This window comes from Agelaius tricolor, unplaced genomic scaffold, assembly GCF_023055355.1.
Source record: "Agelaius tricolor isolate 1412-34295 unplaced genomic scaffold, bAgeTri1.0.p SCAF_4, whole genome shotgun sequence".
Classification (NCBI taxonomy): domain Eukaryota; kingdom Metazoa; phylum Chordata; class Aves; order Passeriformes; family Icteridae; genus Agelaius; species Agelaius tricolor.
In genome coordinates, this window is record NW_027269264.1 from 26675434 (window position 1) to 26703008 (window position 27575).

At 37.6% G+C, this 27575-nt stretch overlaps 1 protein-coding gene across 6 annotated transcripts in view; it reads right to left on the reverse strand.

Annotated features, from left to right (window-relative positions):
- The window catches only part of CCDC171 (coiled-coil domain containing 171), a 153562-nt gene extending 127678 nt beyond the window's left edge, over positions 1-25884 (reverse strand). For 2 of the 6 annotated variants that reach the window (XM_071424959.1, XM_071424955.1), the window contains exons 1-6: positions 25689-25884; positions 22536-22708; positions 16638-16770; positions 14942-15116; positions 12241-12422; positions 7243-7389 (exon numbers count right to left, since the gene is read on the reverse strand). In XM_071424959.1, coding sequence (XP_071281060.1) covers positions 7243-7389; positions 12241-12422; positions 14942-15116; positions 16638-16770; positions 22536-22582 — 684 coding nt within the window. In that variant the 5' untranslated portion in view covers positions 22583-22708; positions 25689-25884. The other 4 variants (XM_071424957.1, XM_071424958.1, XM_071424956.1 and 1 more) reach the window with 4 other exon arrangements.
- Positions 25885-27575: the final 1691 nt, after the last annotated feature.

Genomic DNA, 27575 nt, shown 5'->3' on the forward strand with positions numbered 1-27575 from the left:
CTTATATACATTATATTTGTCTGTTAATTGAGAGAGTCTATTATTGCATTACTCATCTATCACAAAGAACAAAGATAGCTGGGATTGGTTTCCATGATAGCACAGAGAGAATTTTGACTTAGGAGAAAAAAAAGTGACTAAAAAATTCAATGCCAACATTCAAACTTGTGGGCAAAGAACATGCTTTATGTTAAATTTCTTAAGGTTCAGTCACTTTTTTCAGTGTCATACTGCATATGTGTGATACATCAATGCTAATGTGGAGACATTTTCTTTAAGCTTACAGTTTGCAACACCATTTTCCAAACCGTCCTTTGTGGCTTCCATTTTTTTGTCCCTCACACTTGCTTGAAGTGCTGCAATATTTGTGAGTACTGGTGTACTCCAAACTGAAAGCCTTAATTTAATATCCAACATGACAAAAAATATCCTTTTAAGCAAACCGGGGGGGAGGGGGGGGGGGGGGGAAGACAAAGATATATTTGCAACATTTACTAAGCTTAGACACAGTAATGGAAATAATTTTTCTCTTTTCTGCTTCTATTTAAACCCCTTCTGCAAGATTTATTTATCAGGATACTTACACTTACAGAAGGTTTAGGTCCAATCACGATGTGAAATGGTTAGCCAAGACATTTTTAAGTGAAGAGGACACACATGTACCTCACACTTGGATCACCATTCAACCATTCTGTTTGTGTGTTTCCATATTCAGACTCAGATCTTTTTCCTACTTAAAAGCATTTCCCTACAGCTCAAAGCTCAAAGCAGGGGGTCTAAATACTTCTATGGGAGATGTGCTGACCACTTCCATCTAGCGTTAGAAACACTGATACCGCTTGATCATGGTAAGGTGGAGCCATCTCCTGTCCAGAAAATAAACAACCTTTTGTAACTATAGAGTTACTTAAATACTAACAATTCTTAACCACTGAAATAAATGTTCTTTCAGCCTGACAATGTGGATAACCCTCACTTATTAAGTACATATTTCCTGTACTTAAAGTCTACAAAAATATGTGTGACAGAATAGGCATGCTTGACTTGCATGATACTGGATAAACAATTACACTGGTATGGGAGGTACAAGATAAGCCATGTGCTTGACTTCAGGTTAAAGAAAGGGTAAAAACAACTAGGACAACTAAATGATACAGTTTGGCTGCCTTTGGATAAAGTCCAAGTCCATTCTGATCTGCTACTGAGTTGCAGCTGGAGAAGCTATCTGAAATGCACTTCTATGCCCAGTAGATTAAGGAAAGATGTTTACATGTAATAACACTGTTACTCTACACAAGCACGTAGACAAAAGACTTATGTGACTTGTAGCTAACTCCTCATGAGGGCTACATAAAACACTATTGAAACAAGTTTGATCTGAAAGTAAGATAAGACTAAGCAGTCTCCAAACTGGACTTCATTAATATAATGACACAGGAGATTATGAAGAAGCTCCTCTCTGAGATGAAGTCCATTAGCATAGAATCATAAAACAGTTTGTGTGCAAAAGAACACTAAAGATCACCTTCCACTGCCATCTCACTCAAAGCCCCATCCAACCTGGCCTTGAACCCTGCCAGGGATGGGGCATTTATAATGTCTATGGGCAACTAGTTCCAGTGCTTCATCACCCTCATAGTAGGGGAATTCTTCATAATAGCTAATCTAAACCTACTGTCAGTTTGAAGACATTCCTCCTCGTTCTATCACTACATAACCTTGTAAAAGGTCTTTCTCCAGCTTTTTTGTAGGCTCTTTTTGGTACTGGCAGGCTGCTATAAGGTGTCCCCAGAGCCTTCTCTCCTCCAGGCTGAACAGTCCCAACTCTCTCAGTAGGTCTTTACAGGACAGGTGCTCCAGTCCCCTGATCATCTTTGTGGCTCTCCCTCCTATGGACTCACTCTAACAGGTCCATGTGCCTCTTACATTGAGACCCTAGTGCTGGATGCAGCCCTGCAGGTGGCGTCTCTCCAGAGCAGAGCAGAGCAGAGGGGCAGAATCCGTTCCCTCACCCTGCTGGCCACGCTGCTTTGAATGCAGCCCAGAATGCAGATGGGTCTCTGGGCTGCAAGTACACATTGCTGGGTCTTGACCAGCCTCTCATCCTCATCAGTATTCCCCAGGTCTTTCCCCACAGGGCTCTCACTCTATTCTCTGTTCAGTCTGTATGTGTACTTGGGATTTCCCTGGGGCAGGTGCAGGACCCTATATTTGGCCTTGCTGAACTTCAAAAGGTTTGCAGAGATCCATCTCTCAAGCCTGTCAAGGACTCCCTGAATGGCATCCCTGCCTTTCAGTGTGTCAACTGCCCCACACAGCTCGATGTTGTCAGCAAACTTGCTGTAGGTGCACTTGATCCCACTGTCCATGTCACTGACAAAGATGTTAAAAAGCACTGGTCCCAGTATCAATCCCTGGTTGATGACTGCTTTCCACTTGAATATCAAGCCATCAACCACAACCCTTTGAGGGTTATCCAGCCAATTCCTTATGTACCAAGTGTTGCAATCATCAAATCCATGTCTCACCATGTTAGAGACAAGGATGTTGTATGAGACAAGGAAGTATGGGACACTGTCAAATGCTTTGCAGAAATCATTATGTCAGTGAGCTTGTCACTCAAGAAGTATAACTTTGGAGCAACCAGAGAGTTCCCATTACAAAACCTGTGATGCTTAGAATCCTCTAAGTATATGGTACTATATATTTTTATCTAGAGAAAGTATACCTCTTTGAATATATACATATATATATATATATATACACACACACACACACATAAGTATACCACGTACTAAGCATGTAGTAACTAATATATGACAGTCACAGCACCTAGAATTTCTGGATGACAGTTATGCATTGTGGACACTCTAGAAAGCAGAAGATTAAGTAGGGATAAGCTGGTTTTGGCTGCGATCTAAATTTCATGTTTCACTAACATAGAGAGTGAGAAATAAGCCCACAGCCTTCAAGTATTGCACATACATATACTTCAAACAAATACAGATATTAACCATTCCCCAAGCCCTCTTTGCATCATAGCAGCATCACCAAGCTAATACAAGCATACATTTTAGCATCGCATGTCAATATACATAGTGAAAGCAAGGGAAGTAAAAAAGGCAATGTGAAAGCTATGGGAATAGTCTTTAAATGAAAACTAGAAATCTCAGAAATATGACAATACACTCAGTCTCAGAAATTAAATAGAGCAAGTTATGGAACATTTTTCAAGCCTCATAACAAAGACTTAAAAAATTTGAGAGACCTTGAGCTTCAGCTTGCTAAGAGTTGGCAGCCTCAAACACATTAAAAATAACAGAAAATCATTACATTTATAGGAACAAGGCAAAGAGTTTGAGATGTGTAAACTAATAATTTTGTTTCTTGTGGTAAAGTCCACATTCTTATTGCAAAACCACTTTCCCACCCATCTTTTTGGCTGAATACATCATAAGAAACATTATTTTTATATGACAAGTTTTCTTGTCTTTTTGAAGTATTTCCCAAGAATCCTTATTAGCAATTGAGCTAAAGGTTAAAATAAAAGACACTGGTTCTGGAAAATTGATAACATAAATAGTATTACCTTGATGAGTTCAATAGAAATAGATCATTAATCTAATTGGCTACTGAATTCTCCAGCTAAAGAGGCAGAATTATATCTAAGGTTCTCAATCTCAATTTCTGGCATAGCGTGTTTTCTACTTCAGAAGCACTCCAAATCAATCTATGCAGCATATTGGTATCACTGCAAGCTGGAAAGCTAGTAAGTTAGACAGTGCAGCAACAGTTATCTTTCAACTGAAAAGCCCACAGAAAGTTGCCATTATTCTTTCTCTTAATTTCTAACGCTGGAAACTAGGAAATACCTCTTTTTGTCCACAATAAGAGTAATCACTGAAGGATAAACCCAAACTAATATTTGAAGAAAAAAAGGAATGAAAAAAACCCACCAAAATTGGGGGCAGGCAGGCTTTTTGCACATTCCTTTCTTTATAACAGTCTGTTAGATATAATTCTTCATACAAGTGTCTTTGTACTAAAAGAAAGAAAATTTAAATTTAACATTTTCTTCCATTACCAAAACACAAGTATTTTCCCATGGATTTCTCCCTTATGCCCAGCAGAGGGTAGCAAAACAACAGATTTGTGAATTCCAGAAAACATTCATCTCCACTGCTTTTCAAGAAGAAGCATATTATAAAATATTTTAAGATTGGGGTTTAAGTAGAAGTACACTACTCCTCACACAATCACCTTAAGAAGTTTCTTCTCATAATCAAGAACTTAAGAACATATTTGCTAACCAAATAATCATTAACAAGAGGTACTCAGCATGGAAATTGAAGATATGTATCTACCAACTTCAATCTATAAGCTAAAAATTCTATGAAGAGAGATTTAAAAAATACAGATCTACTTAATGAAAAAAATGTAGACCATTCTGTCTGGGGTGTACTACTTTAAGACTTCTATATCTGAATGGAAATTCAGCTTGGCTACTGGTATCATGATTCACTTAGTGGAGGAAGGAAGTTGTGCATGTTATACAGTCTTTATGTATAACAAGTTGTACATGTTATATAGTCTTTAATAAAGGCTTTGACACCATTTCCCAAAGCGTACTCCTGGAGAAACTTGCTGCTTATGGTGGGAACAGGTACACTGTTTGCCAGGTAAAGAGCAGGCTGGATGGCCAGGCCCAGAGAGTGGTGGGAATGGAGGTACATCCAGCTGGCACCAGTGAGGCTCCCCAGGGGCTCAGCACTGGGCCTGGTCTTGTTTACTATCTTTATTGGTGATCTGCATGAGGGCATTGAATGCACTTGCATTTGCAAATGACACCAAGCTGGGTTGGAGTATCCATCTGCTGTAGTGTGGGAAGGCTCTGCAGAGGGAGCTGGAGTGGCTGGAGAGATGGGCCAAGACCAGTGCCATGACATTCCACAAGGCCAAGTGCTGAGTTCTCCTCTTTGGCCACAACAACTCCAGGCAGTGCCACAGGCTGGGGCAGAGTGACAGGAAAGCAGCCCAGCAGAAAAGGACCTGAGGGTGATGGTGGCATAAGCCAGCTGTGCCCAGGAGGCCAAGAAAGCCAATGGCATCCTGGCCTGTACCAGCAAGAGTGTGGCCAGCAGGGCCAGGGCAGGCATTGTCCCCCTGTCCTTGGCACTCATGAGGCCACACCTCCAATCTTGTGTTCAGTTCTGGGCCTCTCAATTCAGGAAGGACATTGAGGTGCTGGAGCATGTGCAAAGCAGGGCAACAAAACTGGTGAAGGGTCTGGAACACAAGTCCTGTGAGGAGTGACTAACAGAGCTGGGGTTGTTTTGCCTAAAGAAAAGGAGGCTCAGGGGTGACCTTATCACTCTCTACAACTGCCTGAAAGGAGGCTGTAGCCAGGTGGGAGTCAGTCTCTTTTCACAGGTAACAAGTGACAGAATGAGAGGAAATGACCTCAACTTGTACCAGTGGAAGTTTAGATTGGATATGAGGCAAGGGTTGCAAAGCATAGGAGGAGGCTGCTGAGGAAAGTGGTAGAATCACCATCTACAAGGTTACTGTAGGCCCTTTCAGATAATTACACATATGCAATTTACCTCTAAGATGGTAGAGTGAGATGCAAGCTCCCAACAGGATATGTATTGAAGTCTAACCTATTTTGGTTTTTTTGATTCAAAGACTTGTGCTAATTTTCTTTAACTTTTAAATGCAAGAGGTTTCATCCTATACTTTCCCTTAATCACTGCTTAAATAGCTATCCTTATCAATAAGTAACACAAGACTCATTTTCCTGCAGACTGAATCTGTCTTCCTACATTATTAAGATATTCAGAAAGTTAAAATAGTAACAAAAAATTTAGAAGCAAAAAAAAAGAAAAATTATTATGGTTAGAAGGTAGCATTTCCCTAATTAGACCATCATTAGGGTACAGCAATTGTATATTTCCAAGGAATTGCATCCTTTCTTTTCAACTATACAGCTGGTGGGTATATTCAATCAAAGTATTTAAAAAGATAAATTATTTGCTGCCTTTCTCTTCCTTTAAGCTCATGACTTTTCTGTTAGTATACAAAAAGCCGTGAGGTCATAAGAAGAGTCCTTACTCAAGTACAGGGAAGTAAAACTTGATGCTTTTTTAAAAGGGCTATTGGAACTTCACAGTATGCAGCACATTCCAACTGAAGGCAATTCCACTTAGGCCAGTAAGTGCAGCTCAAAATACATGACAATAGATTTCCTGTAGAATTCTTTGAGGGCACAAAGGTCTACCTTGTTGGTCAATAAGTCAGTGTTTTTAGTTGATGAGCTTTGATCTTCCCTGCAGGTATTTTCTTTTGTGCTTAATCCTGCTTTAATGCAGGACTCTACCTACCTAAAAATCAACACTGAAAACATTTCTTTTACCTTTAAGAGAAAAACAACAGAAGAAAAAACACAGCTGAAAACTATGTCACTTGTTCCTTTAAGAGTTCAATATTTAAGAAGTGACAGTTCTTTTAAATTCATTGCAGAAAATATTTAAAGATGCCTTTGGTAGAAAACATACATCAGGATAAAGAATTGTCCACTCAATATGATTTTCTGCAATAACAAATATTCTAGGAAGAAAGTCTTGGTCCAGACTGTACAAACATATAACATAACTACTACAAAACCTATCAGTTGACAAATAAAATATTGAAACTTAGGAGCAAACTAGCTGGTTAGTGTAAAGAGCCTATTTACAAGATATTATTCTCAAAAGACTAGAGACTTCTCAACCATGGATGTCACTCAACAGAGAGGAAAACTAAATGTGCAGTAACTAACTCTAGTAACTAACTCTAGGAGGAGGCTGCTGTAAGACCATTGTGATCTTTCAATATTCTACTCTCTCACCTAGCACATCATCTGGCAATTTTTGCACTCCTGCAGATTCTCCACCAGAAATCCATTAAACCAAAATATATAAGAAGATAGACAAATTAAGACTTTAAATTTCCTGAAGTAAAGCTAGCCTTGTTTTCACACTTATATAAGCCTTTTCCTATCTGCTGTTCAAATACAAGTCTCAAGCCAAGCTCATAACAAAAGTGGCATTCACCTGTTCAGCCATTTCTGCAAAACAGATGTTCAATATTTTGTTCATCAAGTACACAGAATTCCAGCCTAACTGGAAGGTTTCATCCCTCAAAAATGAAATTGCTCAGTGTCAGGGCTTGTTGAGACTAATAGCAATAGTCAAAAAACCTTACTTCAAGTTCCTTTAAAAGTCTCTTCTCTCGTTCAGTGCTGCATTTAAGTTCATTGGCCTGGCATCTCAACATCTCATTACAGCCACTGTGTTCCACCTCCACATCTTTTAATTTCTTGCGCATATTTTGTAGTTCATTATTCAGCTCCTAGAAAAGATATAAGGGATTTAGAGTTACTTTTGCTAAGATAAAGTAGAAGGATCAAAACAGGAAAGAGTGCATCAGAACAGGTTAATAAAATCTAACACATAAGCACATGTCAAGCATTTACCCAACAACAGATGTTCTTCCTTCACCACCAGATAAAATATGTTGGCTCACAACTCACTACAAACATGACCTTCTGCAATAATACTAAAATCAGAGCCAATTCTCTGCAGGAAATTTTTCTCTAAAGAAGTACAAGGCTGCTCCTCCAATTTGTTCTCTCTTGCAGCTCGATGGCAATGGTGGAGAGGGAAACAGTTAAGTGCATTTGATGAAATGACAGAAATTTTATTTAGAAGTTTGTTATTATTCTAACTGTTAGAACCTCAAATCAAGTAATAAGACATATGTTGGAAGTTACTCCCATAGAAGAAATATTCTTAATTTCTACTATTCTGAGGACTTTTCTCAGAAACTGAATTATAAAATTAGTTATATGAACTATGAATTTCTTGGAAAGATAAAATAACTAAGCTGTCGTGTCCGCCCCCACCCAATTTCTTCTTTTGGAAGTTGAACCAAGATACAGGTTGGTGTAATTACTAACACTATTGGACTCAGCAGGTTTGTGGAGTCACTACTACAAAATCCTCATTCATGTTACACCAGACACGGAATAAAGGAGACAAATAATAAGCCCCCAGTAGCCTAGTGCATATTTAGGCTGGCGATTCCAGAGGCTTTAAAAAAGAATAGCTTTGGTCTAGTGGACAGGAGTAAGGTTTTCCATAACTAGCATCAGAAACAAATTACAAATCCAGTGACTTAGCTGGAAGACCTTTTGAAAGCCAATTACTTTCTGCACAAAACACAGAAAGATTATCTTAAGTCCTCCTGTTCATTTATTCCTATAATTTATCATGGAAAGAGACATTTTGTGAAAATAAGCCAGTTGGTCTACAAATTCTGCTATTACTCTTACATCACATAATCTTGTTCCTGAAAATTACTAATCATAAGGCATCTGCAGAGCAGGGAGGAGAAGGAAAAGAAAATGAATTATTAATAAAGAACGATTCTTCGGAAGATTGAAATTTGACAGAACCATATTTATACATGAAGATCAAAGAAATATGAGTCTTTTCCAAAGTTTAAAACAAATTTTAGAAGTTCCTTATGACTGAAGGTAGAAAGTTTTGGTCTCTTAAATATGACACTAAGGGATTCATGACTCCCTTATTTACACCTAGTGCCACTCCATTATCACTGACTAGTAAGTGAAAAAATTAATTAACTTTCACTTTTTTTCATGTGGAGACACTATGGCATGATTTTTTGGCATTCTCTGAAAAGATAAAAAGGAGCATGCTTGTGAAACAAGTGAATTAAAAAACAGGAACCTCAGTAAATCAAAATATTTCAAAAACAGTCTACCTGGATATGGATTAAATTTAAGGTAATCTTCTAACTTTTCTTGTAATACCAAGACAATGGAGAGGTTTCTTCCCATCAGGATGCAAAAAAACCAGATATTTTTACTAAAATTCACATCTATCATCTTCTCTATATTGGAAAAATACAGAAATATTTCTCTTCAGATTTATCTTCCACATATTAACAGAAGTGAGCTGTGAAAAGTGTATATTAAATAAGTAATACATAGCTTCCTGGAAAAATACTATGTCAAGACTTCAAAAAACTGACACCAATAGTACATCAAGCTTGTTAAACAAGTCATGACTTCAGAATCTCGAAGTCTCTGAACTTTTCAGACACAGTATAACTGTGTCAGACTTTTCCAGCAGTTACCCACACTTGGAAGGCTCAGAAGGAAACCATGCTAAAAAAGAAACACCTTTATATATACATGTGTATCTGCGTGTCACTCACACGCTCACTATACATATTTGCTTATCAAAAACATGGCTGGTCAGTTGGTTTAGAGTGTGTATAAACAACACAATTTCACAAACAGTTCAAGGAAAAACTGAGTGCCTCTGTGAAGCAATACTATATTATGATTCACCACAAGATGATGCTATTGCACTTACTATTGAACTCCAGCATCTTTTCCATGTACCAAACACAAGGCTAAGCACACTCAATATAGCACAAAACTTCCTTTGTTAGAAAGCAGAGAGGATTACTTTAACTCCATATCATAGAGACACATTTTAGTAGATTAAATTGACTTCATTTCTACATCTACCTGAGCATTTTCATAGCTAAGTTCAAACTTGTAGTTCACAAAGTTTAGAACCAGGATTTGCCATCCATGTTTAGAATCTTACTTCTTCGTACATATTAAGACCACTTTATGTAGCTTTCATCTCATAACTCAAAATAATTACAAATTATTTAAAACAGGACTGTAAATACACAACACTAAAGACTGGAACACATTTGAAGCTTTAGTTTACAAACCTAGACCCATCTGATACTTATCTGCCAAATAAAATCAGTTAAGCTTTCAAACAACAACTAAGATAGTCAAGTCCAGATTTAACATTAATGTATGTATGCTTTATTTCCCAGAATTTTACAACTATATGTAACTATAACTAGGGTAATGGGCAAGGGAACACTACAAAAACAAAGCAGAAAAAATTGAACTATTTGCAATTGAACTAAATAAAAAAATTTTGCTATTCAAAGCAATACTGGTAGTTGACATCTAATAATGAATCACATACTTTAGGAGAGAACAATTATATAGCTTTAGTACAATCTTCCAACCAAACCACTGCTTCTACAAATCACCTTCCACTTCCAAATTAACACACATTGACAAGGAATACAATGACCCGAGCAACCCACTTCCTTTTCATCTAAGGATAAACATCACTTCTAAGAGTACAGGATACTTCTTAAAACATCATTATTTTCATACAGTATTAAATGCACTGAATAAACACTTCTAAACTCTATATACAAGAGATGAAAAGTCCCTTCCAAACCCTCCTCAACTTAAGTCAGTCTACTGTTAGCCAGAACACAAAGCCAAAACACCACTCTTAGCGTGCTTTACCTGGCAACTTAATAAGAAAACTTTGTCTAAGAGTAAGTTTCCTCATAGCCTAAATCTAACCTTAGTTTTTCAAGCATTGACTTTGAGTGAAAACTGATTCATGTTTCTGTTGGTTTGAGAAGGACCTTAGGGTATCACCTGTCAATGAATTCACATATTCTACTCTGAAACCTTCTCTTTCTCTCCTTTTTTTTTTAACTATACCTTTACAGTTCTCCCAATTAGTCTCTCAAAGTACTGTTCAACATATCGACAAAATTATTGAGAGGATGAGGGAATTTCCTTTTTATCCTTCATTCAGAGAAAATTCAAATCAGTGGGTCCTTTTCCACTATCAGGTCTCTTGTCATTAGGATAAACATCACAATGCAACTCCTTTTGCAGTCCATGCACAGAAACACCATTCATCCACATTGCCTGGGTGTCATTAGTGCACCACTAATGTGGTCCTTCCAGACCATGCCTTCAAACAGCTGAAGAGTCAGTACACAGTACTTCTGAAATATACGTAATTTAGGGAGTGTCTCTGCCCTGTTTTGTTTTGTGAGCTGCTTCTACAGATGCCATATAGAATCTGAGCAACATCATCCTAAGAGGTAGGTTTGCTGTCAGAATTTGGCTATCAAGCTACCAAGTAAATTTAGTGTCATTTAGGAAGACTGGTACTGTCCCAGGCCTGGAGCTGACCAGCTGGGAAGAAAGTAACCAGAAAATTTTCTACTGCTTGACTAATGCCCATCCCAATTGAGACAAGTCTGTCACATCTTAGAAGGGACTACAAAGGAAGGAAATATATTAAAAAGTTAATCTTGTAGCAGCAATCTGTTCTCTGCATACATCATGCAATTCAAATGTCTACCAGCCTTAACAGAGCCTCTGCATACATCTCTTTTTATGAAGAAAAATACAGTTGAATACATTCTGGTTTTTCATCAAGTAGTCTTTTTACATAGGTAAGATACAACATATGTAACTTGTAATTTAAAAAGACAAAAGTACAATTGAAGTACAGTGGTGTAATTGCTTGTGTCCCTGTGAAGCAGGCAAAAGTTAGGTATGTTTACTCAGCACTTCCACACCATAATGCTACATGATTTCTTCTAAACATATTTCAGTTTTGAGTAGCTTGACTGTCTAAAAAAGGTGTAAAAATAAGTTTGTACTTTTATTACTTTTTACACATTTAACACCCAAAGGATATATAAATATCAGCATAAATGAGGAAATATGATGAAATTAATTACTAAATAACAAAACCCCAGACTGTAGAACAGATTATAATGCCATCTCTTATTATTAGGTGATTTTTATCTAACCAAATGGCAGAATTTCCAACAATGCTTACTTTTCTTATGTGGTATGAAGTGAGTAACATACAATGCACAGCTTGAAATCCCATCATCACTGTTCAGGTTCCCTGAAAGTATGTGGTCTTCATATTATACAAACTGTTTTCATATTCACAGGCTATTGGATGTCATACTGGGGGAAGTAACAGGGAAATTGAATCAGTGGGTGTTAGGTTTCCTGATTTTACTGACTCAGTATCAAATATCATGCCAGTGCAAATGGACTGTGCTCTGGTAACTTCATTTAGGCATTTACCATCAAAATCAGCTGTAACACATTTCTTTAAAGTAAGAAAGACTGTGACAAACCAAGTGTAACTTAATAAGGCTATGTTCTTCAGAAATACTATGCAGCATTTAGCTACTTGGGGGATGTTTTCCTACATCAGAAAGACCTCAATCCACTACACACTTCACACCAAAAAAGTTCCAGCCATTATCTAATGCAACTTTCCAACTATTAATACACCATACCAGTAAAATAGTTTCTACTTCGTTTCTTTCTTTAAGAAGGAATACATATTCATTGTTATAAATCCTGCTGATATCATCCTTCACCTTCGCAAGTCTCTGCTGTTCTTCTTCCCACTTCTGTTGAGCATTATGAAATGTTTCCTCAGTCTCTGTCACTTTCTGCTGAAGGTTTTCATTGAGTACTATTGTTTACAGAAAAAGAGAAAGAAAAAAGGTAGAAGCAGCACGGCAAAACATATCCAGAAAAAAAACCCAACCACATAATGATCATCAGTTCTTCTGTGTATTTTGATACCCAGTAGAACACTGCAACGTTAACTCTCCAGCACTGGAGAGCACCAACTTCTCTAAGAAGAAACCAGCAAATTTTGTAATCTATCACATCTTTCCCACAAGAACATAGGAATATTTGACAGATTTTAAAAATTAAAACACTTTTTTCTCTTGGAAAAGGATAAAAACCTGAGATAATTCTTTGTAGGTCCCTTCCGAATCAGCATATTCTGTGATTCTGTGAAATTACATCTTTATAGAATGGAAGACTTAATTTCAGATTTCTATATTTTGCCAGATTATTTCCAAATAATCTCACAAATAATTTGAAAAAATATTTCATTTTTGATATAGCTATTAGTCTGTATAAATTAAATTTGCGCTCAGTTTAAATGACAGTAAAGATAGGCACCTGTTCCATGAAAGAGACTGTAGATAAACCTAAGGTAGGTTGGGTTAACTGCTCCTCAAGACATCTAAATCTTCAGCCCATAAATTACCTGAAATGGGGAACATTGTATACACACTTCAGTGAAAGCTTAAATGCCACGGAAATCTCATAACCTGTAAGCATAACCTTCATAACCTTTATAGGAGAAAATATTTTACAACAGCTTTTTATTTTACTGAATACAACTAGCTGCATTGGCATTTAAGTTATCACCACTTTGCAACAGGATTTTATTTCAAATCCATCCCAGTTTTCTGACATTTCTTCCTAGTCAGAAAATAATGAAATTAAGAGAGCACATTAAGATGACACAGAGAATCAGTGGACACAATGACAGGAAAGGACTGCCAGATGGCAGAAAATCAACCCTGAAAAAGTACAGCTGAAAAAAATCTGGAGCAAACACTGAAGGGTACAAGGCACTAATGAAGCATTCAGCCTGAAAAGATATGCTGGGGTCATACCAAAGCACACTGTGAAGTGAGAAAGGCTCCAATTGGCAAAGGAAAAGAAGCAGAAAATTACTAATTGCTAAAAAATAAAGCAGCAAAATTATAATTTGGTTTCTATGGCACTTGTCACAGACATTAAAAGTTTGAGAAATTTCAGCCAATGGAATTTGTTGTCAATTGACAGACTGCAAATTATTGACTAAGGTATTGAAAGAAACTAACACACATGTGCACTTAAGAAGATATCCCTTGCCTCTGTAAAGCCTCTCCTATCCCCTTTTTGTTCTCCAGTCCCCTCACCACAGCCTCACAGCCCAGTCCATTCAGAAAAGTGACAGGCAGCCCAGCAGAATAGGTTCACTGTGCTGTGGTTCCATCCTCATCAGTCCCTCCCGAGTCAGACCTCTTGGTACCTGCATGGCATGACTCTTATACTGGCAAGGAAACCAGCACACATGGAAAGAAACACGAATTTGCTCTAGGTGAGAAACTAGCAATTCAAGTCTTCCATTTGTAATCACAGAGAAATTTCTAAAGGGGGAAAAAAAAGCTTTTTTCCAGATTACAATCCTTAATATTCATTATTTTTAATGTGTTTGCAATCCGTAAGATTTTTGATTATTCATGTGTTCTCCAAAGGAATGAAAGTTCAGCTTTCCAAACATCTTAAAAATACTGGTTACTTTAAGTACTAGCAAGATCCAGACTGTTTTGGTTCTTGGAAGGTTAAAATCTTCTAGGAGTACTCCAAACTCTTCACTGAATATCAACAGCTCATCAAACTCACATATACATCTCCTGTACTTCATGAAATAGATACAGTAGTTTAGGTAACTAAGAATGCACCTCATTTCCTTGTAAGAATGAGAAATCTCTCTATTTGAGAAGTATAAAGGAAATCTGAGTTTCTGAAAAGTAGCAGGAAATAAAGTCTACGTAAAAACCTTCCCTTCCACATACTATTGTCATAATCCACATTACTATAAAAAAAAAGAAACAAAAACAACAAGAAGAAAATAAACCAGACATGAACAATAAAAATCTTTACACATTTGAAAAGATGAAAGGAAATACAGATATGATGAGAACTTCTGGAAAAAACCTGCTGGAAATAGTGCAAACAAATGAGCAGGAGTTAATTTTTCCTATTCTTTTTCCTTCCTTTTTTTTTCCCTCTAAAATGGAAAAGGAAGAACTACCGGACACAGGGATAACCTGGATGTGAAGATGGCCACCACGATTACAGTTCCATACACAGACAGCACTGAAGGAAGAAATAACAGAAGGTGATGGCCAAGAGGAAAGAAGGGTTGGAAGGGTTAGCCACAGGATTAGTTAGTTTGAATCCACACGTGAGACAGTAAGAGCTTTGTGAACTCTTATGAGTTTTCAAAAGCAGATGGATAAGAGATTCAAGAAAAGCAGCAATAAACTAGAAAATGTAATTAAGTCCCTGCTTCTGACTTACTTTAATGACATGAAACAGACTTGGCTTTTAGTCCATCTTTACTTCTTTGAAACCTACCTTGCAGTTCCACAAGTTTGTTTTTTGCATCACTTAATTCTTCTTCTGCAGTACACATTTTCAGATGGGCACCTTTTCTGGCAACTGCCAATTCATACTCCAGACCTTGTCGAACGGCCTCTCCTCTCTCAAATTCTGACCGTAATTTGATTATCTGTTTTTCATAGTTGGATACCTAGAAAATAAATTTCACAAAACTGTTAACAATGTTCCCTTGAAGAAGTGCAATATGTAACAGAAACACACCTACAGAATACTTTTTAAAGATACTTGGAATCACATCCACAACTGCCATCTTATTCCACTTGAATTTGAAATACAATCTTGCAACTGCATGCTTATGCACATTTTGATACTGGTTTTTGTGAACTGATCCTTTTCCCAGATGAATTTCATGTACCTTAAACATCCCCCTCTATTTTTCAAAAATATACCACCTTAAAAAAATTTACCATACATTACTGTCATCTTCCTGCACCTCAGAGGAAAAAAAGCCATAAAGAGAAACATTATATTCCAGATGATTTCCTGGTAACATTCAGAACAGTCATATTGGGATACTAGATTACCAGACATCTAGTAACTCACAAATACATATACAAGCATAAAATTCAGTCCAATAGTGCTCAGTAGTCAAACAGATGCCTTTAATGCTAACACACAACAAACTAAGAATAGAAAACACTTCCAAAAGGGATCTTATACAGGCTGAGAAACAATCTTTGCTGCCAAAAACTGGATTCAAAAAACCAAGTTCAAGACATTCCAACACAAGAAGATGGAAAGTAAGATACATATTCAATCAGAACATCTACAAAGTAGCAATATTCTGGTAAATGAGAATTTCATACATGGGAAATCACCCACATTATAAAGGATTTCCTTGATGTTGTTGCAGCAAACTAGTACTGAAATGATGTAGCATTAAGAATATACTCAATTAACCTTTTCTTTAGTCTGAATGTCAGTTCCCTGACTAACAAATACAGGAAAAGGTGGGTGCTGAGTTGTAATCAGTTTCAGTATATTGCTGCTAGGCTCAGTTCCCACATTTGCTTCCCACAATCTGGCAGTTGATAATCTGGTTTAAACTATGCTACTGAAGAAGTATTACTACTACTGTAGGTAGTAATTCTGCTCTAGGCAATCTCCCAGGAGAAGTTGATGTGGATGCTCATTCATCTGGTTTTGGCTAAGTACAGCCAATAAAACAAGTTTTTTGTTCCATGTACATTTATTACGTAGGTATGTACCCAAAATAAGAGATGCCTGCTTGTCCCACAATGACTTGTTCTTGTGCTTCAGTTACATTGTTATTTTCCCACTGCCTTATCAACTGTGGTGTCATTGCAAAAAATGGATCCATGGAACTATCTGGATTAAAACAAACAAACAAACAAACAAACAAACAAACAAACAATCTCTTACTTTGAGCTCGGGGTGTACAAGATTCTTCTGCATTTTGCTGTTGAGAAGTGCTTGAGTTACCTACCTCACCTTTAACTATTAACAGTGACAGTAGAGGTGCTAACAGTATCTATGAACAGGCATAAGAGGTCTGTACTGTGATACCTTTCTTCATATTTTCCAGTTACAGACTATGCTTTTGATCTACCATCTGAGAATATTACTTCAATGAAATAAGATGACATTTATTCCAAGAGTAAAATAAGGCAAGTGAAAAAGACGTCCTTACTTCTTGATTGTGTTTAATAGCCAAGTCCAAATTTTCTTTTTTAGCTTGAAGAAGTTTCCATTTCAGACCTAAAACAGCATCCAATTCCGACTTAGTGCTCTTCTGCAGTAACTCACATTCCTCATTATGTAAGCTGCAAGATAGTATCATTTTAAAGAAAACATAAGCATTCCTTTTAAGTTTTAATGTTCCCATATTTAATTATCAGATTGTGGGTCCAAAGCTCTATACATTCGCTTAAGTAAAGCTATGCCTACTGTTGCTTATTATGCAAACTGTGAGAGATGTAAAAGTAGGAACTTATATTAGATATGCACTTTTTATTTCCGTAAGTCGATTTAAGCATGCTTTTCATTATTTTTATTATTGATCCAATAAACTTCCAGGATGGTTACAAACATAATTTCAATAACATATATTAAAATGACTAGCAAGTTTCTGTCTATCTTTTCAGTAAGGCTCATTTTTAACATGAATTACTGTCTCAAAAGCATCACTGTCATACAACAAATGCATAAATGTGGAATAAATCTCACTCTTCCACATTTTGTTTTCAAAAATATATATATATAAATATATATCTAAACTACAGATAAACAACTGTTCACAAAAAAAAAATACAAACTAAAGGTATAGTCCTCTAAAATACTCTGTTATGTTATTTCCACTACTTTTTCAGCCAAAGAAAAATCTACTTGGCAGGTAACAGGATTTGCCTCTGAGCATCACAAGTACTATCAAAATAATCAAAACAAGCTTTTATGTAGAGAGTGGAAAATTAGTATAAAAATATATATTTAATTAACTAGCTTAATAATCTTGCAACCAATTATTATAACTTCAAAGTGGACAACTCAAAGTACTTCAGGAGCTGAAACTCAGCCTTCACATTATTTGATATACATCATTTTTCAAATTACTAAAACTATGTAACAATGGCTCTACTAATCAGATGTTCCACACAAAAGTGAAAGAGCCACTAAATATGAATTAAACTGTAAAAAGAAACATGGTTAAACTAAACAAAAAAGTTGGCATCATTTCATGCAGAGCTGAAAATACTAAAATAGCTTACCTTGGTCTACATGAAGTCTTAATTAATTACAGAAAGAACAGTTTCATAAATTCCAGTATACTGGGTTTTTCTAAATAAAAAAATTATCACTTTACTCCTAGATTTATGCACAGGCACCATTAACATTTTTCACAACTAAAACCTTTACCTGATGATATGTTTTCTCACATAAGCTGACAAACACAAATGTCATCAACAAGTGGAACAGTGTTCTAGATTAAATGTAGCCTTTAAAGATGTTAATAACAACAAATGATGAAATTTCAGGTTTTTAGCTGCAGCCTATAAATATTTTATAATTTAATAAATGCTGTCAAATCTTCATTTAAAAACAAGATGGACTTCATCTGTGTGATCAGAATAATTGTATGTCATCAGTACTTGGTCCACAGGGTGCCGTGTACTTAACACATTTTATATTTTTAATATATGTAGGAGATAAAGATCATTAAAACCTACATGTACTGCAAGAAAATCACTGGCACATTACTAGCTTCAGTATTTACATACCCAGAGGAACCAACATATCTCAAAGGGCAAACAACCAGTAAAATCCCATATCATTATTTTAAGCAACTCTTAGCTAATGCAATTAAGAAAATATGTGGTAAATCAGGAAGGAAGTAAGAAGAATCTGAACAGTGAGAGTGATACTTTTTCACTCATCCTAAAATCATGAGCCAGACACAGGTGATAAAAAGGGGACCATTATAAGGATCCTTAGGTGCACAATTCTCCAGGTGGAAAACACTGAAGATGCACATGTAGCATAACACGTATACAACTTTTATGTTTAGCAAATTAGCATGTGTAACAAAAATCCCCAATTAGAGATGTAAGTGGTAAGGTAATTTCCTCACAGTTCAATCTTCTTTCAATTCCCCCACTTTAGACAGGAACTAAATTTGGTTTATGAAAATGTGTCTCGGAGTTTTGTGGACTTCAACCTTGGTGTCCACAAAAATCTAACATTGGACCCCCAGATTGGAGCTACTGGGAAATTTATTTTGTCTCTCTGTCTAATAGAATAGGTAAAATGCTAGCTATGAATACTATGATAGGCTACAGAGCTACAAATATATGTGTAAAGAATATAGAAAATATATAAAAGAAAAAAAAAGCAAAAATCAATTCAGCATCAAGAGCACCTGTAAACTGTACGAAAGATTTTTTGTGGACATTATATAAAGGTTTGGTAGACCTTTATTTTCCCATGGCTGGGGAAAACAGATGAAAAGTAGGTTGTTTAATTCAAGGATTATACAAGAAGTAACTGTCTCATCAAAAGACAGCCAAAAACCTGGTGGCACCAAGGTTAACAAAGCACCGGGTAGGGGGAAAAACAGGACCCAAAGTGAAAGCTAGGGGTGACTAATGCAAAAACCAAGGATTAAAAAAAGGGTAACCATTTTGATAGTTTGTGGGCAGCGGGGAGGTCATTCTACTTAAGCCTGATGATATTTAATACTTCTTGCAAGGAGAGCACATGAAATGAAAGCAAGGGAACAAGTACTTTTTTTAAAGTAATTAAAAAGAAACACATTCAAATCTTTAAGGAAATTACCTTGGTCTTTATGACAATCAGCTCTTAATAAAGTTCTTCCTTTCAATTCTTTTATTAATTATCCAGGAAAAAAAAAAAAAGAGTGTACTGGAGATACCGGCACAATAAAACTTACTCAGAGAAAAATTTAACTATGTGCTTAACTGGACCAGTAGTGGGAAAAAAAAGCCCACTACAAACAAGTTACATGGATACCACAATAGCAAATTAGGGACATTATAGAAATGAAAAATGTGCATAAGAGCATGAAGACAAACAACATAACTGTAAGTACTGGGAGAAAAAAGCATTGAAAATAACTTCTTATGCACAGCTTCTAAACTTACAATATTGTTAGAAAGAACTTCAAAATACAAAGCAGAAAAGCCTATTTTTGTTCTTAGTATAGAGCAAAATCAGCAACTTTAAAAAAAGACAAGAAAACTGGCAGAATATTATGTTACCACTTCACTAATTTATTACTTAAATATTTTCAAATAAAATAGGAACTCTCCTTAATTAGCCACCTTATTTCTGTGGTATTTTCTTTAATCCTCACAGCATCATCAGCACATGCCGTAAGTACTTTATGAAAGCTTCATACTACCAACTGTAGAAGAGTCTTTCTTCCATATTCATTTACCAGTAGAAGTGCTACAAGCATAAGGTTCTTGGAAGCTTAAGTCACAAAATCAGGCAAAATCTCTGGAAAGTTTCAAATCATGTATGATTTTCATTCTAGGAGGAAATCAGAGACTGCTTTGCACTTCCATTTTCACATATTAATAGTTTGTTGATCATTGGTTTTGAATGAAAACATGTATTTTACCAGCTAGATCTTTTATCTAAGACACCATTTTTGCTAGTACTTTAAGACTCTTTAAGAAAGCCTATCAGCAGATGAAACATCTTTTGAGTACTACATCACAGAATGGTCAAAAATTCACACTCACTTCACAAGTCAGCTAATTACAGTCAACAAAGAACATCACAGAGAAACAGTTTTCACTAGCTTTTCTTCCATATATGGCCGAAAATGTAGAGTAATTTTGTATCAGAGGAACTTTCTTTTACTTACTATGTAGCAGTGTAATTATGCTAAACTTCTCCAGTTGAAGAAGCAGCCCCTAGCCCGAATTCCTATCCAAAGTATCTATTTACTGAATTGTGCTAGTGCTATACAACCAGCAAGTTCTTACAATCAGATTTTAAATTGTAACAAATAGCTCTCTCAGTTAAGATAAACAGAATGAATTAAAGTTTAATTGTGCCAAAGATCAGACACATATCAGGTTTAAAAAAATAAGAGCCATGTGCAACACTTATAACCAACCTCTACCCCCACAGCTATTGTAGAAAACCCTTCTGGAACTCTGCAACATTGTTCCCAAATGGAGACAAAAACTACCTCTGTCATGTCTCCTATACCCCTGTGAGAATTGTTTCATATCAGATGGCCAGTATGCACACCTGCAATGATGGAGTGACTGCTGCCAAAAATTCAAGAAAATAACAAACTCCTTAACAGCAATGTAATATTAAGAAGCAGGCATTCTTTATTCAACCAGATGCACAAGGTAGTAGCTCCTCCTACACTCTTGCATGCTGAGTATAGTAAAATTTCTGATTATACACTGTATTTTACATACATATTCATTGATTGTCCCAGAATAAAAATACACATGATAATAATTTACTCATTATCATTTAAGTATTTTCCCTCTCCTTTAAGCATGTGTTCCTCTGTCCTGGGGGTCTCTCTGGTAGTCCACAGTGGTCAGGGACACCAATGTTACAGCTGACATAGTCAAGCTGGCAGGGCACTGGGTGAACTTCCAGTTCTCCTTCTCACATAATGGGCATTGTGCAGTTCCACAGGCCAATGGCTGTAGGAGAACAACCATTGTGTTAGCTCACCAGGTGTAGACAATTTATTGCCCAGTAACATGACAACATTAGTGGACAAAGGAAGGGCTACAGACGGCATTTATCTTGGCTTCTGTAAAGTCTTTTGACACAGTCCTCCACAACATCCTTCTCTCTAAATTGGAGAAATGGATTTGATGGGTGGACTCATTGCTGGTGGATATGAGAACAGTTGGACAGTAGTATCCAGAGGATAGTGATTAATGGTTCAGAGTCCCAAAAGAACATAAATGACAAGTGGTGTCCCTCAGGATCCATACTGGGATCATGTTATTTAGTATCTTCATTAATGACACAGACATAGGGATTGACTGCTCTCTGACCAAGTCTGCAGATAACACCAAGCTGAGTGGTGCACCTGATACACCTGAAGGACAGGATGCCATCCAGGGGGACCTGGACAAGCTCAAGAAGTGGGCCCATGGGAATCTCAGGAGGCTTACTAAGACCAAGTGCAAGGTGCTGCACCTGGGTCAGGGCAAGCCCCAGCACCAACACAGGCTGGGAATGAACAGATCAGAGCAGCCCTGCTGAGAAGGATTTGGGGGTGCTGGTGGATGAGAGGCTGGACATGACCCAGCCATGGGCACTCACAGCCCAGAAAGTCAAATGTGTCCTGGGATGCATCCAAAGCAGCGTGGGCAGCAGGGCCAGAGAGGGAATTCTGCCCCTCTGCTCTGCTCTGCTGAGACCCCACCTGCAGGGCTGCATCCAGCTCAGGAAGGACATGGACCTGTTGAAGCATGTCCAGAGGACGCCCAAGAAGTTGATGAGAGGGATAGAGCACGTTTCCTGAGGTGAACTGGTGCAAGGCTGAGGGAATTGGGTTTGTTCACTCTGGAGAAGAGAAGCTTCAGGGTGACCCAACTGTGGCCCTCCAGCACCAGAAGGGAGTCTACAAGAAAGATGGAGAGAGACTCTTTACAATAGCATGTAGTAAAACAATAAAGAATGGTTTTAAACAGAAGAAGAGAAGGTTTAGATTAGATATTAGAAAAATCCTTTACTCTGAGAGTGGTGAGGCATTGGAACTGGTTGCCCAGAGAAGCTATGGACACCACATTCCTGGCAGCTGGCTCAGGACCAAGGTGCATGGGGCTCTGTGCAATCTCGTCCCATGGAAGGTGTCCCCCTCCAAAGAGGTTGGAATTCAAGGATCTTTGAGGTCTGTTCCAACCCTGGCCATTCCATAATTAAGATCTAATAACTGTATTGACATGGCATAGCTTGCATATATCACACCGTGGTTGGTTCTTTTTTCAGTCTGAATTACACAATTTCAGAGATCTGGAAAATAAACCACAAAAACCAAAACTATATTACTAGACTAAAAAAAACCAGAAATGAAACTCACCTTCTATCTTCTGTGACAGAGTAGTTGACTGGAGAGGATGAACTCATGATGGCCAATAGACAGCTTTTCAAGCTGCATAAACCATAAACTCTGGAGAATGAATTGTTGACTGTATATACATTTACTTGACAAGCTTCCAAGATGATTCTTCTATATCATAAAAACATTACAATCTGTAACAGAGACATGCTTTAATTTATTTGCCAACATAATGAAAGAATCATTTGTTAATACTCACAAGCAGTTAGAAAACGGTGTTACTACTATGTCATATGAACAACTACCAACTATAATTTTACAGTTTTAGACATCTATGTGAATTGTACTTCTAATCCTCAAAGCTTAAATACTGTAGATCAATATATACATATATAGTAACATAGCAGAATGTCTCCTGCCAAGGTTTTCAGAATATCAGTAAAAGGTATTTTGTTCCCACACACTGATCGTCTATCTTGTAAACATATTACAAACTCCATTTCTCTTCAAAATAATTCTATTGAAGATAAAAGTGTATACCATGATTGAATGTACTAGTGTGCTGTCTGATAACAGCCTTTAACACAGCAAGTCTTCCAAGTGTTTTACAAACCTGGAATTTTCTATTTGAACATATTTTTATTGTATTAGATAAATTGGCAATAGTTAGGACTATACAGAAGGAATTCTAAATTGAACTGTAACTCCACTCATCTTTAGAAAAAATCATTAATTTAGTGTCACAATAAAAAAGAAATCAATATAGACAACATATAACATATATTTATAACGCAATGGATGAAAAAAATTCCATTGCTTATGTCAAGTTGCACAGCCAACTCATTAAAGACGTCTTTTCATTAATTAAAGCAAGGTAACATGAAATATAAGCTGTATTCAACAGTCAATATTGATGAGCCATAAAGGTTTGTTTTTGAACATGACAGCAGATGGACATCCATATTAAAGTCCAAAACAGGAAACTCACCTGGACTCCATTTTTACCATCCCTGGTTTGCAGTCACATGTCCACAGAATCATAGAATAAGCTGAGTTGGAAGGCACCATTAGAACTATCAAGTCCGAACTCCTGGCCCTGCACAGCACACCCCAAGAGTCACACCATGTGCCTGAGAGCATTGTCCCAATGCTCCTTGAATTCTGTCAGGCTGGTGCTGTGACCACTGCCCTGGGGAGCTGCTCCACGGTCTAACCACATTCACCTAAGGGTGAAGGACCTTTTCTGAATATCCAGCCTAAACCCCCCCTGACTCAGCTTCAGGCCATTCCCTCTGTCCTGTCACTGGTCATCAGAGATTAAGGATCAGTGCCTGTCCCTCCCATTGCCCTTGTGAGGAAGTTGTAGCTGCAATGAGATCTCCCTTCAGTGTCCTGCAGGCTGAACAGACCAAGTGACCTCAGCCATCCCTCACAATGTTTTCACCAACCTTGCAGCCCTCCTTTCAATGCTCTCCAATACTTTAATGTATATTTTATATTGTGGTGTCCAATGGCAGCAGTTGGTGTAATATATTAATATAAACTGATTTTAGTAATTCCAGTGGCTGCACTAGAAATATGGAGAAGAAAAAAAAATTTCTGCTTCAATCTATAATTTTAACAAAAAATGCAGCAAAAATAAACTTACTTCTAACAACTCTGAGTTTTTGGTTTGGGTTTTTTCTTTGTTTGTTTTGTTTTTATGGAAAAGCAGTATATTCATATAGAATAGCTACATGTATCCTTTGTGATTTTTAACATCTACACATCAGAATTCACCTTGGTACATGTGTTCATAAAACTCAAAACACAACAATTGCCATGTAACTCGCACTCCTTGAAAAAACAGCATAGCTTTTTTTCTCATCTCAAATGAGAAAATAGTTGAAAACCTCATTTTCAAAGTATAGCCTGTAGTATAATTTCTAGGCACATGTTAAGTTCCATTATTTGTGACTTGCATACTGAAAACTTTAACTTTACATGAGAGAAGAAATTCTTGACAAAGTACTTGCAGTACTCAACAAAGACGTTAGATTCTTTGATAAAAAAGAAAATTAGATATCCTGGTATCAAGAAAAATGAGGTATCCTCTATCAATTGTTCCAAATTTTCAGCTCGTGTTAGTGGAACTGAAAATTTGGAGCTGAAACCTTCAGACATAGCTCTGAACACTAAGAAACTAGGTTTTTATACCACCCTTTTCTTAATATTTATTGCCAAAAATATGTATGTGGCTTTATACCAAAATTTGAAAAGTAGAAAATGAAAAAAAAAGAGGTGCAATTAAATAGATGCAGCAGAAAAAAAATCTGTCTCAAAATATAAGCAAAATCTCCTCTGACACATTCATACCACCCTGAAGTTTTAGAACTTTCTGAAATTACTTTTAAGTATTTTAATTACTTTGGTGAAGGAGGGGAAAAGGGAATATCTAATGACTGTTTTCTGGGAATGCTAATGACCTTGAATATACAACATCTCTCTGGTAAGACGCACCTCCATTGTTTACTACCACACAAATGGATACACTCCAAAAGCATGCTATTTCAATCAGGGAAAAAAAAAAAAATTGAAGGGGCATGGAGTGGCTCGTCAAAGCCCCACAATAAAACAAAATAGTTAGGAAGTTTTTACTTGAGGAGGTAATACATTAGATGGATGTTACCTACAAAATTTGTGGCTTATTCTCCTCACCAACTTTTGAATATGCTTTAGTAGCTTTATGAAGGCCATTGATTTAGACTGGATGCGGGGAAGAAATTTTTTAATGTGAGGGTGTTGAGGCACTGGAACAGGTTGCCCAGAGAAGCCGTGGATGCCCATCCCTGGAAGTGTTCCAAGACCAGGCTGGATGGAGCTCTGGTTTAGTGGGAGGTGTCCCCTGCCCTCGGCAAAGGAACGGAACTGGAGGATCTCTAAGGTTCCCTCAGCAAACTGAATCTAACCAAGATGTACTACTTTGAAACACACCAAGCCAGGCGGAACTACCACATCTGTGCTGCAACTCTAAGAGCTCACCAGTTTCGGCTGAACGAGCCACTAGCTTTCCACTAACGCGAGCTGAAAAATTTTAAGCAAGCTAAAAACCAAAGTAGAGGCATCCCTTCGCACCGCTGGCCCCGGAGCGGCGCTGGCTGCGCGCACGCCGTAACGGCGGCTTTGGCGCTTTACCTGGCAGGAAGGGCTGAGTGAGCAAGGTGAGAACAGAGCTCCAGCAGCAGCACCCCGGGGCCGCTCCGGGCAGCCGGGAAGGGCAGGGAAGCGCCGGGAAGCGCCGGGAAGCGCGGCGCCGTTCCCAGGTACCGCCAGCAGGGACGCGGCCGGCGCGGCGCGCCTCCGCAACGGCAACTTCCGGCCACGGCGTAACGTCATCAGCGGGCGGGCGAGCGGGCGGGCGGCGCGCGGCCTGTGGCGGGCGCTTCGGGTTCCGAAGGCAGAACGTGCGATAGGAAATGGAAATGAGCGCCTGACGTGAGAGCCAGGCTGAGGTGTGCATGGCCTCGGATTCGGGCAGCACGCTGTTCCCTCGTATTATCAAGAGAAACCAACAGGTAAATGGTTTCGAGAGACCCTGGGACGAAAGTCACAGCAGGATGGGGGAGATCGGTAACGAGGTTGGCATTGCCCTTCTGGTCGCCTCACTGTACAAAGGGAAAGGTTTCCTTGAAACAGCTCCGCCGAGAATTTCAAGACCCAGGTGTAAACATGTATGATGTCAAACAGCAGCAGCATAAGCGAGTGAGTGAATAAAATCTACCCCACCATATCCTAGAGAAGTGGAGTAATAGCAGTAATGTCAGTGGTATAGCCTTCAAGGTACAAATTGAATCTTTACTAAAAATTAAAAAGCTCTGTAATATTTTTGCCCTCTGAGATAAAGACTCAAAACTTAATTTCTAGTCTCTAACTTGATTTCTATAATTGGCTTTTACTGATGGTTTTTGTGCTTCTCCATCATGCAATTATTCCAAATGTCTAGTTCCAAATGAATTAAGTTCTTTGCCCAGGTTCGCAACAATAGATTTCATTATGTTGCAGTTCTTTTAATAACAGCATGGTTAGGGTTTTTGATCAAAAATAGAGTGAAAAGGATGTCCTCTCTGCTGTTGTCTGATGAGTAGTCAAAAATTAATATGAAAAATGGCCTCAGTTAATGAAAAAAATATAAGTTATGTGATAATATGAAAGGAAGCAGAGACTTGGCATCATGTTTGAATGGTGTGATAGGTTTTGGCAGTATAAAAACTTGGGAAATTATGAACCAGTAGTAATATTAGCTTAACTGCCCCAAATGTCCCACACACTGTTTTTTATATTGATTCACAAAAATTACTTTAGACACAATACTGTTGCTGAATGCATGTAGTTAAACAAACACTTTTCCTTCCTCTCATACTGAAAAATACATATCATATATAGACCCATATGTAGAATTATTTCGGTTGGAAAAGACATCTAAGATCAAAAAGTCCTACCATTAACCCAGCACTGCCATGGCCACCACTAAACCATGTCCCTAACTGCTGCATCTATATGTCTTTTAAATACCACAAGGGATGGGGACTTTTGTCCCAAGTGGTCATTCATTTTTGCATAGGAAGAAAGTTTTTTATCTGTCTTAACATATTGATGATTTTTCATTTTTTATGAGAAAGCTGATTTCAGGAATATGAACTTTGCCACCTTCAAGAAAATTGAACAGATCTGACTTGTTTCAGCCATCAGAAAAAAGCAAGAACAAACTGGATAACACAGATGGTGTGAAATTTTACAGTTAAAGTTTATAAAACAACATTTTGCATTTAAGGAGGAGAGAGCCTAGAACAAATCACAACTTGCTCTGTGGCAACTGAAGTTGATGTTTTGGGCCTGACTTGAGTTTCAGTATCAAAACTGGAAGAGGTAAGATAATTCTTCTCACAAGGACTTACGTTTATGCTCAAGTGGCACAGAGGAGAGCTGACAGAAAACTGACCTGTAAAACTTGTGCATCAGGCCACACACCAAAGATGGAAACATGAGCATAAAATGGCTAGGTCTGCCCCTGTGAAACAGTGT